This window comes from Choristoneura fumiferana, chromosome 9 (genome assembly GCF_025370935.1).
Source record: "Choristoneura fumiferana chromosome 9, NRCan_CFum_1, whole genome shotgun sequence".
Classification (NCBI taxonomy): domain Eukaryota; kingdom Metazoa; phylum Arthropoda; class Insecta; order Lepidoptera; family Tortricidae; genus Choristoneura; species Choristoneura fumiferana.
The window spans coordinates 2,220,124-2,238,562 of NC_133480.1; the positions used below are offsets into that span (position 1 = coordinate 2,220,124).

An 18,439-nucleotide genomic window follows, 5' to 3' on the forward strand; every position below is an offset into this window, starting at 1 on the left:
GCGGGCGAGCGCGGCGCGCATAGAGTGTCCTGCACTATGACACGTACCGGGCGGGGCCTTGGGCCTGGCGGGCGCGGCGCTGGCGCGGCGGGCGAGCGCGGCGCGCATAGAGTGTCCTGCACTATGACACGTACCGGGCGGGGCCTTGGGCCTGGCGGGCGCGGCGCTGGCGCGGCGGGCGAGCGCGGCGCGCATAGAGTGTCCTGCACTATGACACGTACCGGGCGGGGCCTTGGGCCTGGCGGGCGCGGCGCTGGCGCGGCGGGCGAGCGCGGCGCGCATAGAGTGTCCTGCACTATGACACGTACCGGGCGGGGCCTTGGGCCTGGCGGGCGCGGCGCTGGCGGCGGGGCGAGCGCGGCGCGCATAGAGTGTCCTGCACTATGACACGTACCGGGCGGGGCCTTGGGCCTGGCGGGCGCGGCGCTGGCGCGGCGGGCGAGCGCGGCGCGCATAGAGTGTCCTGCACTATGACACGTACCGGGCGGGGCCTTGGGCCTGGCGGGCGCGGCGCTGGCGCGGCGGGCGAGCGCGGCGCGCATAGAGTGTCCTGCACTATGACACGTACCGGGCGGGGCCTTGGCCTGGCGGGCGCGGCGCTGGCGCGGCGGGCGAGCGCGGCGCGCATAGAGTGTCCTGCACTATGACACGTACCGGGCGGGGCCTTGGGCCTGGCGGGCGCGGCGCTGGCGCGGCGGGCGAGCGCGGCGCGCATAGAGTGTCCTGCACTATGACACGTACCGGGCGGGGCCTTGGGCCTGCGGGCGCGGCGCTGGCGCGGCGGGCGAGCGCGGCGCGCATAGAGTGTCCTGCACTATGACACGTACCGGGCGGGGCCTTGGGCCTGGCGGGCGCGGCGCTGGCGCGGCGGGCGAGCGCGGCGCGCATAGAGTGTCCTGCACTATGACACGTACCGGGCGGGGCCTTGGGCCTGGCGGGCGCGGCGCTGGCGCGGCGGGCGAGCGCGGCGCGCATAGAGTGTCCTGCACTATGACACGTACCGGGCGGGGCCTTGGGCCTGGCGGGCGCGGCGCTGGCGCGGCGGGCGAGCGCGGCGCGCATAGAGTGTCCTGCACTATGACACGTACCGGGCGGGGCCTTGGCCTGGCGGCGCGGCGCTGGCGCGGCGGGCGAGCGCGGCGCGCATAGAGTGTCCTGCACTATGACACGTACCGGGCGGGGCCTTGGGCCTGGCGGGCGCGGCGCTGGCGCGGCGGGCGAGCGCGGCGCGCATAGAGTGTCCTGCACTATGACACGTACCGGGCGGGGCCTTGGGCCTGGCGGGCGCGGCGCTGGCGCGGCGGGCGAGCGCGGCGCGCATAGAGTGTCCTGCACTATGACACGTACCGGGCGGGGCCTTGGGCCTGGCGGGCGCGGCGCTGGCGCGGCGGGCGAGCGCGGCGCGCATAGAGTGTCCTGCACTATGACACGTACCGGGCGGGGCCTTGGGCCTGGCGGGCGCGGCGGGCGCGGCGGGCGAGCGCGGCGCGCATAGAGTGTCCTGCACTATGACACGTACCGGGCGGGGCCTTGGGCCTGGCGGGCGCGGCGCTGGCGCGGCGGGCGAGCGCGGCGCGCATAGAGTGTCCTGCACTATGACACGTACCGGGCGGGGCCTTGGGCCTGGCGGCGCTGGCGCGGCGGGCGAGCGCGGCGCGCATAGAGTGTCCTGCACTATGACACGTACCGGGCGGGGCCTTGGGCCTGGCGGGCGCGGCGCTGGCGCGGCGGGCGAGCGCGGCGCGCATAGAGTGTCCTGCACTATGACACGTACCGGGCGGGGCCTTGGGCCTGGCGGGCGCGGCGGGCGCGGCGGGCGAGCGCGGCGCGCATAGAGTGTCCTGCACTATGACACGTACCGGGCGGGGCCTTGGGCCTGGCGGGCGCGGCGCTGGCGCGGCGGGCGAGCGCGGCGCGCATAGAGTGTCCTGCACTATGACACGTACCGGGCGGGGCCTTGGGCCTGGCGGGCGCGGCGCTGGCGCGGCGGGCGAGCGCGGCGCGCATAGAGTGTCCTGCACTATGACACGTACCGGGCGGGGCCTTGGGCCTGGCGGGCGCGGCGCTGGCGCGGCGGGCGAGCGCGGCGCGCATAGAGTGTCCTGCACTATGACACGTACCGGGCGGGGCCTTGGGCCTGGCGGGCGCGGCGCTGGCGCGGCGGGCGAGCGCGGCGCGCATAGAGTGTCCTGCACTATGACACGTACCGGGCGGGGCCTTGGGCCTGGCGGGCGCGGCGCTGGCGCGGCGGGCGAGCGCGGCGCGCATAGAGTGTCCTGCACTATGACACGTACCGGGCGGGCCTTGGGCCTGGCGGGCGCGGCGCTGGCGCGGCGGGCGAGCGCGGCGCGCATAGAGTGTCCTGCACTATGACACGTACCGGGCGGGGCCTTGGGCCTGGCGGGCGCGGCGCTGGCGCGGCGGGCGAGCGCGGCGCGCATAGAGTGTCCTGCACTATGACACGTACCGGGCGGGGCCTTGGGCCTGGCGGGGCGCGGCGCTGGCGCGGCGGGCGAGCGCGGCGCGCATAGAGTGTCCTGCACTATGACACGTACCGGGCGGGGCCTTGGGCCTGGCGGGCGCGGCGCTGGCGCGGCGGGCGAGCGCGGCGCGCATAGAGTGTCCTGCACTATGACACGTACCGGGCGGGGCCTTGGGCCTGGCGGGCGCGGCGCTGGCGCGGCGGGCGAGCGCGGCACGCATCTGCCGCGCGGCGCGCTCCTCGAAGCGGCGCTGTCCGTCCTGGTTGCTGCGCGCCGACAGCGACGTCACCCACTGCCGGCCCGTCACGCGCGTGCGCCGGCTGCTGGGAAACCAGACAATGAATAGCTATCGCATGAGGGCTATCGCTAGATTCGGCGCTAGAGGCGCTAGGTAGCGTAAGTCACCGAAATGTCAAATCTCTAGTTTTTTGGGTGAGCTACGCGGGTTTATTTATAATTAGAATAATTTTGTGAATATTTTGCTATACCTAATAAATTATGGCAAATATGCGTTCCGGGGCAATGAATGTCTGTGTTTTTGAGACTTTTTTGTCTTTGGAAACCTTTGTCCTCCCTTTTTTCGCAAAACGGGGACTATGCAACACTGTGGCATGCTCGATATTTTTATGGTTCGGTTTTAAGGTGTATTAAATATGATTATAATCTAAACTTTGTTTTTCACGCCCGTAATAACAGACTTTGAAAGCATACTTAAAACCTCACGCAACAGTGCGCCATCTAGTGAGGCAAAAAACGATAGCCCTCATTAGAGCCTACGCTAGCTGGGGGGCTACTACAAAATCCGATATTCAAAGTTTGTATCCTGCCGTCCCTCCTTTTTTTAATCGGCTTAGAGTCTCCCCACATCTATCGACGCGCAATCGGCTTAAGCCGACTAAAAACGCTTTATATCCACGCAATAAGAACGAAAACGACGTCTTCCCGTCGGCAAACGTCGTTTCGCGTCGGCCGAGCCGATCGACGTCTTTTTCGCTTTTATTGCGTGGATATAAATAGTAGATTGTACAACTAGAGCATAAAACGAGCCATTTTACCCGAGGCGTTCATATAGCCACCCGAGCCGGTACGGCGAGGGTGGATAGACACGTCGAGGGGAAAATGGGTTTAATGCTCGAGTTTTACACTGCTTTTCACTTCGATGGCGAAGAAATGAAATAGCAACAGTGGAAACAATGATTCACTTTCTATGTACCTTTTTTATGCATTATTATAATAATTCCATTATTTTAATTTTACTGATTTATTATGATTGATTTGATTGATTTTTAGTATTATATAAATTAAAAAATATTTAACAAATATATAGAAACTTTTTTGTTTGTGGCTTTTGTTTTGACACCTCATTACTTTGGTCTTGAGTTGGTATTAGACGAAGATTTTATTTTATGCACTAGAGCATAAAAAGTCATTTTATGTCGCCTAGATACAGCATAAACACGAATTTCGTCTCGATGTTTTAGAATGCATGGAGATAATTAGATACAACAGTATGGGGTCTATTATTAATGAGCAGGTAAATTTAGTTTCATCTCCCTTGCTACGGCTTGGATCTAATTTCAGCAATGGTAGTTAATAAAACATGCCTTGACAGTAAATAAATAAAAAATCAAGGTAGTTTTGAAGGACGGTTAAAAAATTTTATTAATAATTTGTGGGTAGTTTTGTTTTGTTTCATAAAACGTATGTGGGTACTTGGGGAGTTACAGTGACAAGTTAAAACGGTGGTTGTGGTTCGTTAGTCTAACAACTGGTAGCATGGTGTATGGTTGTGTTGTGTCACTCTGAAGATGAGCTCTGTTTGAGTTCGAAACGCGTCAGTGTAGTGTGGTGGTGGTGATAGATGGGTTTGTGTGATTTGTGTGTGTTCTTACAGTGTGGAGGTGGAGGAACTGCATGAACACGCATATTTTGCATAAGCTTAGCTATCGTAAGGTCGCGGGTGAGCAAGGAAATTATTTTAGTTCATTGATATGGACCTCCGCAAAGTAACGCCTGATTCAATAAATTATATAAACACGAACTTTACGAGCATGAGAAGTGAAAAAGTTTTTTGATCAGCTAAAACCGATTTCGCGTCGGTAGGTTTGAGGAGACCCTTACCCCCTTATTCATAAACGACAATCAAACCTATTTTAGTTAAATGCCGCTAAAATTCGTTTTGTCCGTATCTGTCACTTCGACATTTGTATTTGTTAGAAAGGGACAAAGCATTTGTTAGTTAACATAGGCTTGTTAAGTTTTATGAATAAGGGGGTTAGAGTGTACCTGGCGCGAGGCGGCGGCGGCGGCGCGCGCGCATCGCGTCGTCGCGGCGCGTCCTCGTCCTCGTCGCTGCGCGCGGAGCCCGAGCTCTGCTCGCTGTCCTCCGACTCGCTGCTCTGCTCGCAGCCCGGCGAGTCCCCGCCGCCCGGGGAGCCTTTCTTCGTGGTAAATGTTCGTTAACATATTATCCAGCTTTCAAATACGATATAAAACAGTTGAACACGTGGAACAATTAACTAAAATGTGGTCCTTACGGAAGATATCGATGGGTCACTGACTCAACCTCGTACACGAAATTTTATGAAATTGGACCATTTCGTGATAATTTTGCTTATTTAGTTTTTTTTTTTTTTTTTTATTCGACTGGATGGCAAACGAGCAAGAGTAGCGGCTAAAATGTTTTCTTACATTTTTTTACTTGCAAAATCCTGTTAGAGTCAAATATTTCATAGCTTAGTTGCGAATAAATTGATGCCTTCATTTAACTTCCACTGTTTATGTCGTACTGTACCTACTCAAGGTACATACTTCTACAAATTAAAAACACACACATACACTGTACAGTGACAAATTAAAACGGTGGTTGTGGTGCGTTAGTCTAACAACTGGTAGCATGGTGTACGGTTGTGTCACTCTGAAGATGAGCTCTGGTTGAGTTCGAAACGCGTCAGTGTAGTGTGGTGGTGGTGATAGATGGGTTTGTGTGATTTGTGTGTGTTCTTACAGTGTGGAGGTGGAGGAACTGCATGAACACGCATATTTTGCATAAGCTTAGCTATCGTAAGGTCGCGGGTGAGCAAGGAAATTATTTTAGTTCATAGATAATTTTAATCAGCTGCTCAAGTGCTTTTGTAAATTTAAATACACTAAAATGCCTACCTAAATAAGCACACAATACTCTCTTGATCTACGTAGGTACGTGTATATATACTATGAGACTTAACGTGCCCACTTAATACATAATTACCTACGTGGTTGCTAAGTGATGTACCTACACTGTATACTATTTATACAGGACCTATCAAAATACCTAATCAAATCACAAACTCTTTCTCAAGTTCCAATGGTGAAATTAAAAATTGGTTATCGCTGTGGCTTTACTTATCTAATACATACATGCTTAATTAATACACTTACCATTCGCCCTATTGTTTTTATATATCGCTATACATACGTAAACGATGCTTTTCAAATTTACCTAAGGCCAGGCCGCCACTGCGGCTAAACCACCGCTGTCTTTAACCGCGTGACTTTGTGAATCAGGTGAACTAAAGGAAGCGGCACTGGCGGTTAAAAATTATTCATTCATCATTTCATTTATCCCAGCCTATATACGTCCCACTGCTGGGCACAGGCCTCCTCTCAGAACAAGAGGGCTTGGGCCATAGTTCCCACGCGGGGCCAGTGCGGATTGGGAACTTCACACACACCATTGAATTGCTTCGCAGGTTTGTGCAGGTTTCCTCACGATGTTTTCCTTCACCGCAAAGCTCGTGGTAAATTTCAAATGTAATTCCGCACATGCATTTCGAAAAACTCAGAGGTGCGAGCCGGGGTTTGAACCCACGACCCTCTGCTTGAGAGGCGATAGGTCAAACCACTAGGCCACCACGGCTCCAAAAATTAATTAATTAAAAATTATTGTATAAAAATATTGTGTAAAGAAAATAGCGACGCCTCTATATCCAAAACAGTAAGCGCTCAGTTTCGTGGTACGGGACATGCACTTGTTGTCAATCGAGGCCGTGCGGGCAAGCGGACGCGGAGGCGATTTTCCCTTTAACTTTTTTACGATCGGTCCGCATTTGTATTAATGAGGGCTATCGCGTGTGAATGCGCCACTAGAGGCGCTAGTGTAGCGTGAGGTCTCCGAAATGTCAAATCTCATAGTTTTTGGGTGAGCTACGCGGGTTTATTTATAATTAGAATAATTTTGTGAATATTTTGCAATATCTGAAATTAATTATGCGTTCCGGGGCAATGAATGTCTGTGTTTTGAGACAGTTTTGTCTTTCGGAAAACTTTTGCCTTTTTTCCGAACAAAACGGGGACTATGCAACACTGTGGCATGCTCGATATTTTTATGGTACGGTTTTAAGGTGTATTAAATATGATTTTTATCTAAACTTTGTTTTCACGCCCGTAATAACAGACTTTGAAAGCCATACTTAAAAACCTGACGCAACAGTGCGCCATCTAGTGAGACAAAAAACGATAGCCCTCATTGCGGTGGTACGGTACGGTGTAATGTGTAGACCTTAAATAATAGAAGCGCCAGCGGAACGGCAATATAAGTACCTACGAAGTTCGAATTTTGCACTTCGTGTAAAGGGCCACACCACACGCAGCTTACCTTCCGCGGCGTGTCGCCGGGCTTGGGCTTGTCCGGGACGGAGGCGGCCGAGCAGTTCCCGGCCAGCGAGGCGGCGGAGGCGCGCGGCGCCGCCAGCGCCGGGGAGCCCGGCCGCGCGCTCGCTGCGTGCGCGCACCGTTACCGCACAACTCCCGTCACGTAACTTAACCCCTCGTATGCTTAAGACGCGGATCCGTGCCAAGCAAGTCGCTGTCTAAGCACACTATCGCGAGAGACGCCGAAGATCCTCGGCTGATTTTAAGTTACGATGTATGTACAAAGGTTTCAATTAATCGCTTACATTATGTAGGTACATGGCAAACGTTCTTTTTACGTGACGGGAACTGTTACTAAGATTGTATAGGACGGCTCTAACCAGGGCAGGATTTAGATGTCAGGAGGCCTTGGGGCCATCAAGGAATGGAAAACCCCCTTAATCGACAAAGACAGTTTGAAAAAAATACCGGAAAAGTTGCTAACCCGTCGAAATTTGGATATGTTCTTGAATTTCTATTGTGGCCTCTTGCTTTGTGGATACCCCGCACGACATCACTTAAATCCGGCCCTGACCGTAGCAACGCCAGTGTTTATAAAGGAATAAATGAAAGAGAGTCCCTTATATCTGATTCTCACTATGACCCAAATAAAAATAATAAGGAAGTCCATTGCTTGCCGTACATTTTTTTAATGTACTCCTCTGAATGTTTATGATGTTTGAATTGCACCAGCACCTCTGTTGCTGCTCGTTACGATACGCTACGATAGTACAGTAGCAATAATAGCGATGCAATGCGATTAAGCATTATGCACACAGCTGCATTAGAACGAAGTGCAGTTGGTTCTTAAGCCAACGCAGCAATAGCGTGGCATGTGCAGACATTACACACATTAACAGCCAACTTACCCAGTTGGTACTTAAGAGATAGTTTTTTTTTAGCAATAGTTGCTGCGCGTGTGCCCCACTAAACCTTTCCCACAGGACCTCTTTCTTTTATGCCATTATAGGATTTATTGTCATTAAAGAAGGTACAAATGGAAAACCGTCAACTTGAAATTAGACATACTTCCAAGCAGAAAAACGATAATTTGACATAGGTACTTCACGGAAAACTGTCTATCCTGAATATCGTCAAAAAAGGAATCTTATTCCATGGCAAAATTGACAAATTTAATAAAATATGTATTTATATTTTGTCAAAATTCACTTTGAACGGTAGTAACTTTGATCAGAATTCAAAGTAATTAATTCATGTAGACGATTTCTATTTGTACTAAATGACAGAGGGGCTACTACGAAACTCAAAAATCGAAGTTCGTATCGCACCGTCCCTTTCACTCGCGTATAAATGACAAAAAACTTCAGCGGGAAGGCAACATACGGAAGTTCGAGTTTTGCACTTTGCAGTATAAGGCCAGGTAAATACATCCATTATAGAAAATAAACAAAATATCGTGTTTCGTTGCATTGCATGACTGTAATAAAGTAAAGGTCGTCGACGACAATGGTCCGCAACTCGCACAATATTTGTTGCACCTTCTAAAGGAGGCTTTAAGCCCGTGGACCACCATGTGTGGCCTGTATGCTAATTTTAAATGAAACTCGTGAGCAAAATTACTCAAATTATAAAGTTCACGAGTCTCATTTAGCGACATACGGTGGTCCTTTTGTATAAATCTATTTTCATCGTGTATGTACACAAATTAAACGCCAATCATAATTTTGAAGCTCATCATTGGAAGATACAAAAATGCTACCATTGTTTTCGAATGAGCAATTTTTGTACCTGTCCCAGTGCACAATTGCACACGGCGACTACAAGTGTTGCCGAGGGAGCGTTATGTACAGCTTTTTTATGCAATTTGAATTTTGTGTATGACACATTGCCATATATATCTAATATTAATGACGAGTAGATATTGGAGCTTTTGTAAGAGCTTTTATACAACGGCGGCATGATACCAATTGATTATTCCCAGTTTTCCACACCTTAGTTCGCACTGCGAACTACTTACTGGTTTAAAGCTTCTTGCGCTGCGGACAAGTGGGAAAAATCCCAGTAGTTCGCACCCGCGGCAATAAGTGAGGACCACTGGTTTTTCCCATTTGTCCGCAGTGCGAACCACTGGTAAAAAAAAACAGTAGATCGCAGTGCGAACAAAGGCGTCACACGCATTACGCCCTCTGTATGTGTGTTTGTTGCGTATGTTTTAAAACAGGGAATATTATAGCTCCTATCAACGACAACTGCACATGCGTTGGCAGCAATCATCTTTCTTTGTGAAATATTAGTCAGGCTCCTTTTAGTGCGAAATTAACTAAGCATTTGGACTATTTGTTGTCTAATAAGAAAATAAGGTAGATAATAGAACAAAAAGATCTTCCGAAAAGATTGTAAGTACTATAATAGTCAAACTGTTCTCGGGTTTGTAATCGTGAGCAGTGGCGTAGCTAGGTAACCTAGGGCCCTGGGGCAAATAAAAAAATGGGGCCCACTGCAATCAAAACTGGTAAGGTGTTTTGAAGTAAAATCATTATATATACAAATACTTTAAAAATGCTAAGCAACTTTATCATCAGCTATAAAGCAGAATTTCGAGGGCCCCCTGAGCTTGAGGGCCCCGGGGCACTGCCCCGCCTAGCCCCTTGGTAGCTACGCCACTGATCGTGAGTTGAACCGTTGAATTTAATAATTTTAATTTTATTTGATGTGAAACAATTGAATTGACCAATAAATTACCGTCACACCTCAATATTTCCGTACAAAATCTGTCTATAAATTTTATGACAACTCATAAAAAGTACGTCAATTGATTGGTGCGCACGTGGTATAGATAATATTTGTCGATGATTGCCGCCAACGCCGCGACGGCTGCCGCTGACATGTGCCGGCTAAAGTCGCAAATCCGTTGGTAACCTGCCGTACGTGTATAGGAAGCCTTAACTAGCCAGATACGTAAGAATGAGGAATTTCACAGAGGCGTAATATCGCTAGATGGCGTTAGTATCGCGAGGTTCGTTTGACGTTTGCTTGCTCATTTAGTTATTTAACCAATCACGAGCAAGCGTCAAACGGCACTAACGCCATCTAGCGATATTTCGCCTCTGTAAAAAAACCTCATTTGTTAATGAAGGTTTCTTGACAGGCGAAATATCGGTAGATGGCGTTAGTATCGCGAGTTCCGTTTGCTGGTTTGACGTTACAGCCTTTCTTTGCAGTCCATACTAATATTATAAATGCGAAAGTGTGTGTTTGTGTGTATGCTTAAGTCATTAACCAATCACAAACGTGACGCAAATGTCAAAGTTGTCAAGCAGACCTCACGATGTCACGATACCAGCGCCAACTAGCCTATCACAAAGTCTCATTCCCTAGTCTTCTAAGACAGTAAGAACAGCTCACGGTTGAATTTGGTGTCGCTGGTGTACAGTTTCCCGAGCAGACCGAACGGCGCGCGCGCCGGCGCCAGCTGGATGCCCTCCCACCAGAACACCTCCTTGCACTGGAGGCGCCCGCCGCTGTCGTCGCCGGGCTCTGCTGGGGACAGGATAGCCAATGTTCTTCTCTTCTGTAGAATACTGCTTTTCCGCGAAGTAGTGCGGTCAAGCTCGCGTCGCGTATGTATACATACTCGTAGTAAATATTGTCATCATTAACCAGAATAATAGCATTACACGGGCAAAGCAGTGGTATTGGCTCAACAATCCCTATTCGCTACTGTACATAAGAAACTATATAAAAGACAAATAGATAAGACAAACTGTACGAAACCTTAATGTTAAGTAGTTTTGTGTCAAGTGCATGTGTAGTAGTCTAGTTAGAATACCACTTACGTTTTTGTGGGAGCTGGGTAGGAAGAAAGTGCAAGTTAGTCTTTAAACTTATTTTATAAGAAAATAATACACAACACACACTTCCACACACTTACTACACACACACATTAGTGTTGCCCAAATGCAAGAACAAGACGAGACTTAGCCAGTCTTGGTCTTGGTCTTGCGCCAATACACCTGGTCTTGGTCTTGGTCTTGGTCTTGCGCTCCCAGTCTTGGTCTTGGTCTTGGTCTTGCAGCAAGAGTCTTGCAAGTCTTGCAATTACCTATTAGTCTTTTACTATTTATTAAAGTTTACTTTAAATCTTAGAAAAACGTATTAGAATTGGAACATTGTGAGCTTGAATTAACATAGCCATAGTAAAGATCAAGCAGATTAATAAATAACTGAAGATTTGATAAGAAATTCGAAAAATCAACTGACCTATATGTCGTTTTCCATGGAAGCACCTGTTTCTTAATAAACATTTATGATTTATACATGTACTTCCGAAAAGCGGCAAATTTCTTTGAGAAGTAAGTACAAAACCTTTGATGCCGCATTATCAAAGTGCCGATGGTTAAAACATAACTATGCATGCACTCAGTTTGATTTTAATAGATATTTTTTTATTCGCTATGTTTATGGTATTAGTCGTAATGCGCATAGGTCCAGTTTTTCATATTCTTTGATACAGTTTTTGCGTCTCATAGAATTCCTAAGCGTACCTACCTATACACCGAACTGTTACACCTAACTACTCAGTGAAATAGCGCTAAGTCCTAGCTGCAAGACGCAAGAGTCTTGCAGGCTATGTCTTGTTCTTGCTCAAGTCTTGCACGGTCAGTCTTGGTCTTGGTCTTGCTAAAATACGCGGTCTTGTTCTTGGTCTTGGTCTTGCAAAAACGCAAGACTGAATTTGGGCAACACTAACACACATACTTCCACACTTAGTTACTTACTTGTACACTTTACTTCCGTTTGCTCTCCTTGAATAAATAAACAAATAAAATATTCCTTGGATATGGCAACCCTGGGACACAGGATATACGCCGCTTTGTAGTTCCTCGTTAGCTAAGTCTTAGCTACATATATTAGATAGATAGATAGATAGATAAAAAACTTTATTCACAAACATGCCATGACAATTCTACATAAACAAACGATTCAGATTGTATACATATTTGAATTAAGTTGTCACGGCACAGCCGCGAAAAGGCGCCGACTCAGCATGTGCTGCGACATTGCTGTCACAGCGCTGATATTCTGTCGGAACCAGTAGGAGTTGACGCACTCAGTCACATACAATTTTTACTCAAAGTTACTATAATAATGTATAATTTAAGGTTCAAATAACAAACAAACATAACAGACATTCTTTGAATATAGGTACCTAATACAAGCAAAAACAAAGACAAGATTTTCGCAGCCTGGTTGTCAAATAGAACCGACGATACCGGGTAGTACTAAGCATTGACCTGAAGCTTCTGGCAATCCAATAAATATGTTTTAAACCTTTGCTTAAACATCTGTCTTGAACGTAAGTATATTAGTAGAAAAAGCGCGGGAAACGTTCGGTCGTTTGGTTGTGTTTTTTAATTATTTTTATAAATTTTGTGAAAATTGATATTTTCGTTCACAAGAGCTGATTATTTGGGTAGTGTAAATAATAATACAAGTATTATATGTAAATTTGTATATTTTTGTAAATTATTAGTGTAAATACTGGACATATAAGGGTAAGTTTTTTGTAATCTCTGTAAGTACTTCAGGTAACTCCTCATGGAGTTACCTGAAGACCCAGGGGGGACTGCCCCAGACATAGGACACAATGTAACTATTGTAGATGGATCAAGCACTGATGGCTCTTGTAGCCAGGATAATATTAACCGCAGGAAACGACACTCTGTAAAAACATGTCGCCACTGCAACAAAAAAAGGTCAAGACAACGTCATGGCGAGGCTTTAATAATAAAAGAAGATGATTGTGTTTGTAATTTTGATGAAAGCCGTCAAAGAATGCATAATATATTCGCTAAACCAACCCCCAAGCCACAGCCACAACACATCACTCCTTCTGCAACTAATGATTCAGTACCAGCACCAGCTCAATCATTGACTAACTCGACATCCACAGCTCCTCAACCAGTAGGCAGAATGATGTACCAGAAATCAGATGTAGCCCCATTTAATGTACATGTACAACGATTGCAAATCTCAGAAAACGACAATGTCTCTCTACACCCAGTAGTGTTTGGGAAATTTCTAAGGAAAAATAATATTTCCCAAATTGTTAATGGGAGCCTGAAACGCATTGGAAGAAATAGAGTGACTATTTCTTTCAGCGATTTTCAGTCTGCCAATAACTTTTTGACCAACCCTGCCCTGTCAGCATCCAACTACAAGACATTCATCCCGACTTTCTCTGTCACCCGGTTGGGAATTGTACGAGGTGTTCCCTCCGAGTGGTCAGAGGAAGAAGTCTTAGAGAATATCTCTGTTCCTATAGGCTGTGGACCGATATTAAAAGTTAGACGACTAAAAAGGAAAGCTATTGAGTCAGGTGTCAGTGAGTTAAAACCTACAGAGTCAGTGGTACTTACCTTTGATGGCCAAGTTTTGCCCAAACGCATATTCATGTGCTATGCAGCACTACCTGTAGACCTATACATATATCCTACTATACAATGCTACAACTGTTGTCGCTTTGGGCATGTCAGAGGTCAGTGCCGCTCAACTCCCAGATGTTACAAATGTGGTCAGGGACATACTGGAGAAAAATGTGAAGTTGATGATGAGCATATACGATGTTGTCTGTGCAAAGGTTCTCACCTAGCTACTGATAAAAAATGTCTAGAATTTGAGAGACAAAAAAATATAAAGGAGACCATGGCTAAGAGCTGTGTGTCATATTTTGAAGCTAATAAACAACACCCTCCTATCTCAAAAATTTCATATGCTGATGCATTACTCAGTAATAACACTAATGGAACAGAAAAGGATTTCTCACACTCTAGTCCAACTACACCTTACTCACACACTAGCCCAACTACATCTTATAAGAAAACTATCTTTATGAAACCTCGCTCCCACCCCAATCTAGATCTAAAGGATATGATGTGGCAGCGCATAATGCCTTGACAAGGGATTATGACATGCCCGTCACTAATAAAACTATTTATAAATCTAATGAGAACACTCAATCTGTGAAAGAAATAATTCTGTTGATCATTCAGTTACTGTCCCAATCTGGATTGGGTAGTAGTATCTCACCGTCCCACGCTGCCCCTATTATGAATTTTTTCACTCAACTCTTAACCGATAATGAACAGCCAATTTCAAATCCTTCAATGGAACTGTAGAAGTATAATTCCAAAGAAAGCTGATTTACTCTATTTAATAAATAAGTTTAATTTAAAAATTATAGCCTTGCAAGAAACTTGGTTAAAGCCTTCATCCAATTTCAGGATATCAGGATTTTCTTGTATAAGAGAGGACCGCTCTGATGGATTTGCCGGTGTTGCTTTGCTTGTAAAGCATGGCATTCCTTATTCACATATTCCTCTTCCTGCTCATAACAATGATATATCTATAATTGCTGTTTCCGTTAATAATATCTGTTTTGTCTCATTATATATCCCTCACCCTTCTTCAACTATTTATAATGAAGTAAATGACATATTGTTACTGCTTCCGAAGCCTCTTATTCTTCTTGGAGATTTGAATGCCCAACATCAATCTTGGGGTAGTTCCACCACCAATTCCTATGGCAATCTAGTCATTGATATGATGGACTCCCATAATCTTTGTATCCTAAATGATGGTTCTCCCACCCGACGAACTGCACCTGGAGAGGGAATAAGTTGCCCAGATGTTTCTATTTGTAGTCCAAATTTATTTTCTTCTTTATCCTGGAAGGTCTCTCCTCTTTCATTCGGAAGTGATCATTTCACTATTCTTCTGTCATTTCCGTTTAATAACTCTCCTACTCAAAAGAGTCCTCCTCGTTTAAAGTACAATTTGAGTAACGCTAACTGGGATACATTCAAGGAACATCTTGATCAAAAAATTTCCTCTCTTCCTTCAATCGAACACAGCGACGAAGCCACATGTGCAGCCGCTCTGGCAAAGATAATGGTCGAGACTGCTGATAATGTTTTTCCAGTGAAAAAAGTAGGAGGAAACAACATTCCTTCTCCTCCATGGTGGGATTCGGAATGTACTGCAGCGGCCAAGAGGCGAAAGGAGGCTGAACTTGCTTACAGAGAATCTAGCACCAATGAAAACTTTGACTTTGTTTTGGAGGAAATAGACAAAACAAAAAAGCTTTTTAAAAAAAAGAAGTTTGAAGGTTGGAGAAACTTTTGCTTATCTGTATCTCCTAATACAAACCCTTCTGTGGTTTGGAATAATATTAAAAGATTTCGATCTGCTTTTAAAGAAGACTGTTCCTCCAACCTTCCTTCTACATTAGCAAATGATTTTCTGGATAAACTCGCTCCACCCACTGTTCCTGAGTTTATTCCTTTACCTCCAGTGCTGGACCTGAGCGGGCTTAATGGTCCATTCACACTACCAGAACTCAAAGGAGTCATTTCTAAAACTAAAGATTCAGCTCCTGGACCAGATGGTATACCATATTCATTCTTTACCCATCTAAATGATATTCCTCTTCTATACTTCCTAAAACTAATTAACAAAATATTGATATCTGGCGAGATTCCCGAAACTTGGAAATGTCAAGATGTTTCCTTTCCTGAAACCAAAGAAGGAACCTTTTGATGTGTCTTCTTATCGGCCTGTAGCTCTGTCCACTGTCCTAATGAAACTTACGGAACATCTGGTCAAAAATCGCCTAGAGTGGTTTATTGAAACTAACAATATACTTAGCCAAAATCAATTTGGTTTTAGGCGTGGCAGAGGTACCATTGATAATATAGCTGTTCTTATCACGGACATTAGACAAGCATTTTCCGATGGCAATACTTTGATTGCAGCATTTATGGACATTTCAGCAGCGTACGATAATGTCATTATTTCTCGCCTCCATAAAAAACTTCAAAATCTTAAAGTACCACTTTTGCTTTCCAATTTTATTATAAATATGCTATCAGGAAGGTGTATTAATCTTACTGTAGATGGCACTAAGAAATCTAGGCTTTTGTGGAGAGGGTTACCTCAAGGCTCGGTTTTAAGCCCGCTACTCTACAACATATACAGCCATGACCTAGAAGATACTTTAGGTACAGAGGTTAAAGTTCTGCAATATGCCGATGACTTGCTTGTATATTGCTCACACCGAAATTCTGAAATGGCTTCAGTTTGCTTAACTGAATCCCTTAATCACCTGAAAAACTGGCTGGATGACAATGGCCTTGAGATTTCCCACTCTAAGAGCGTCGTGGTTCCTTTCGCCAGGACAAGGGTACCGCCTGTGGTTTCTGTCAATTTTGATGGCCACCCCATTCCAACGAAAAGCTTTACACGTTTCCTTGGTGTTGTGTTGGATTTTAAACTTACTGGTGTTCCCCACTGCGACTATACTGTAACTAAGTGCGAACGACTTTTAAACATGATACGATGTCTTTCAGGTGTCTGGTGGGGTGCTCATCCATTTTCGCTTAGACTCCTATACAACGCTTTGATTAGAAGTAGCATCGATTATGGCACATTCTTATTAATCCGGGTCAAGTTAATGGCTTTAAACGTTTAGATGCTGTCCAGTCCAAAGCTCTACGCCTGATCTGTGGTGCAATGAAATCAAGCCCTATAAATTGCCTACAAGTCGAATGTGTGGAACCACCTTTACATTTAAGACGTCAATATTTGTCAGATAAGTTTTTATTTCGCTGCTTTCAAAATTCCAATCATCCCCTACGATCAAGCCTTCCACTATTAAATAACTCTTTGACATCATCTAGTTATTGGTCGCATAAAATAACTCCGTGCCTTGTGAAAAGCTATCAAAGGTACAGGTCCCTACAATCTCCAACCTATCACTATCCAGAATATCCCCTTTTCTGTGATAATTTCTCTGCCCTTACTTTATCTCCTGATGTTCATCTCAATTTAGGAGTAACCAAAAATGATATGGACCCTAACGTTAATTTCAATTCTATTAAAGACGATCGGTGGCATAGCTGGCATCATATATACTCTGATTCTTCCAAACATGCGTCTTTTGGCCATGTGGGGGTTGGGGTGTACCATGCTCAATACAAAATTAGTCAGAAAATTAAACTCCCTCCTGAAACGTCAGTATTTACGGGAGAATGCTTTGGATTACTTAAAGCCGTGGAATATATCTTACTTGCCAAACTCAGAAAAACTTTGATTATAACTGATTCAAAAAGCGCTCTTCAAGCTCTTAGTAAATTCCCATTTAACTGCAAAGTAATATTCCCTGTCATTATCAAACTAAGAACTCTCCTTGCTAATTGTTCTGATTTGGGGTACTCAGTGTCTTTTGGTTGGGTTCCAAGTCACTGTGATATTTCTGGTAATGTAATTGCTGATCGGCTAGCAAATGAAGCTGTTAAAGATGGTGATCTTTTTCCATATAAGAATTACAGTCATGATCTGGCCGCTCTCGCTGGTTCATCTCTTAGAGAGAGCTGGAGAGAGAAGTGGATTGAAAGTTGCCAGATCAAGGGCAAATATTATTATTCTATTCAACCTAGCATTCCGTGTAAACCTTGGTTTGGCAAATTTAAATTTGGTAAGAGAGCTACCTGCTGCCTTATCCGTATGAGACTGGGTCATGTTTGTACTCCCGCCAGCCTTGCTAAATTTAAACTGATCGAGTCTGATGTTTGTGAGTGTGGCTTGGGCATTGCAGACACTAATCATATATTTCTCTCATGTCCTCTCCATGACAACTCCTTCCTTTATGAACAGCTTACATCCTACAAGGTCCCATTACCTACATCCATCTCTGTCCTTTTAGCCTCTAATGACATAACTATATATAACTTATTGAACATATTTATAAATAATAATGATATTAAAATTTAAATGTGTTCCTCATCTCACTAAATTTAATTTATCATGTGTACCTATGTAAAATACTTATCTTTATTTCTTTCGTTTTAATCCCATGTAATCTTCTCCTGTTGAATTCCGTTTTCCGTATTCCAAATTCCCGTATTTTCTATTGATTTCGTTTCCTTACCTTTACGCGTCTGTGGCGGATGCGCAAGCCGCGCGAGCCAGAAAAAAAAAAAAAAAAAAAAAAGTATATTAGTAATAGATGGTCGAGACTGACCTCGTGGCACGAGGCGCGTAAGCCGCTCGGGGTACATGAGCTGCGGCGGGCGCATGGCGATCATGTCGCGGAACTTGTTGTACAGCTCCATCACGGCCGCGTCGCCCGGCAGCCGCTCGTCCGGCGCGTGCTCGCGAAACTGGCAACCCTGGACCACAGATAGCAATAAACTACTAGGGGGCTACTACGAAATTCGAAAAGTGAAATTCGTATCGTACCGCCCTCTTGTATTAAATAGGTAATA

The 18,439-nt window shown here is 46.0% G+C and overlaps 1 protein-coding gene across 1 annotated transcript in view; it reads right to left on the reverse strand.

The window, feature by feature from the left end:
• Positions 1-18,439, reverse strand: part of LOC141431432 (uncharacterized) — a 38,197-nt gene that overhangs the window by 9,559 nt on the left and 10,199 nt on the right. Inside the window, exons 12-16 of the mRNA XM_074092607.1 lie at positions 18,196-18,343; positions 10,521-10,655; positions 7,120-7,241; positions 4,770-4,924; positions 2,643-2,803 (exon numbers count right to left, since the gene is read on the reverse strand). Coding sequence (XP_073948708.1) covers positions 2,643-2,803; positions 4,770-4,924; positions 7,120-7,241; positions 10,521-10,655; positions 18,196-18,343 — 721 coding nt within the window. The remainder of the gene's footprint in view (positions 1-2,642; positions 2,804-4,769; positions 4,925-7,119; positions 7,242-10,520; positions 10,656-18,195; positions 18,344-18,439) is intronic.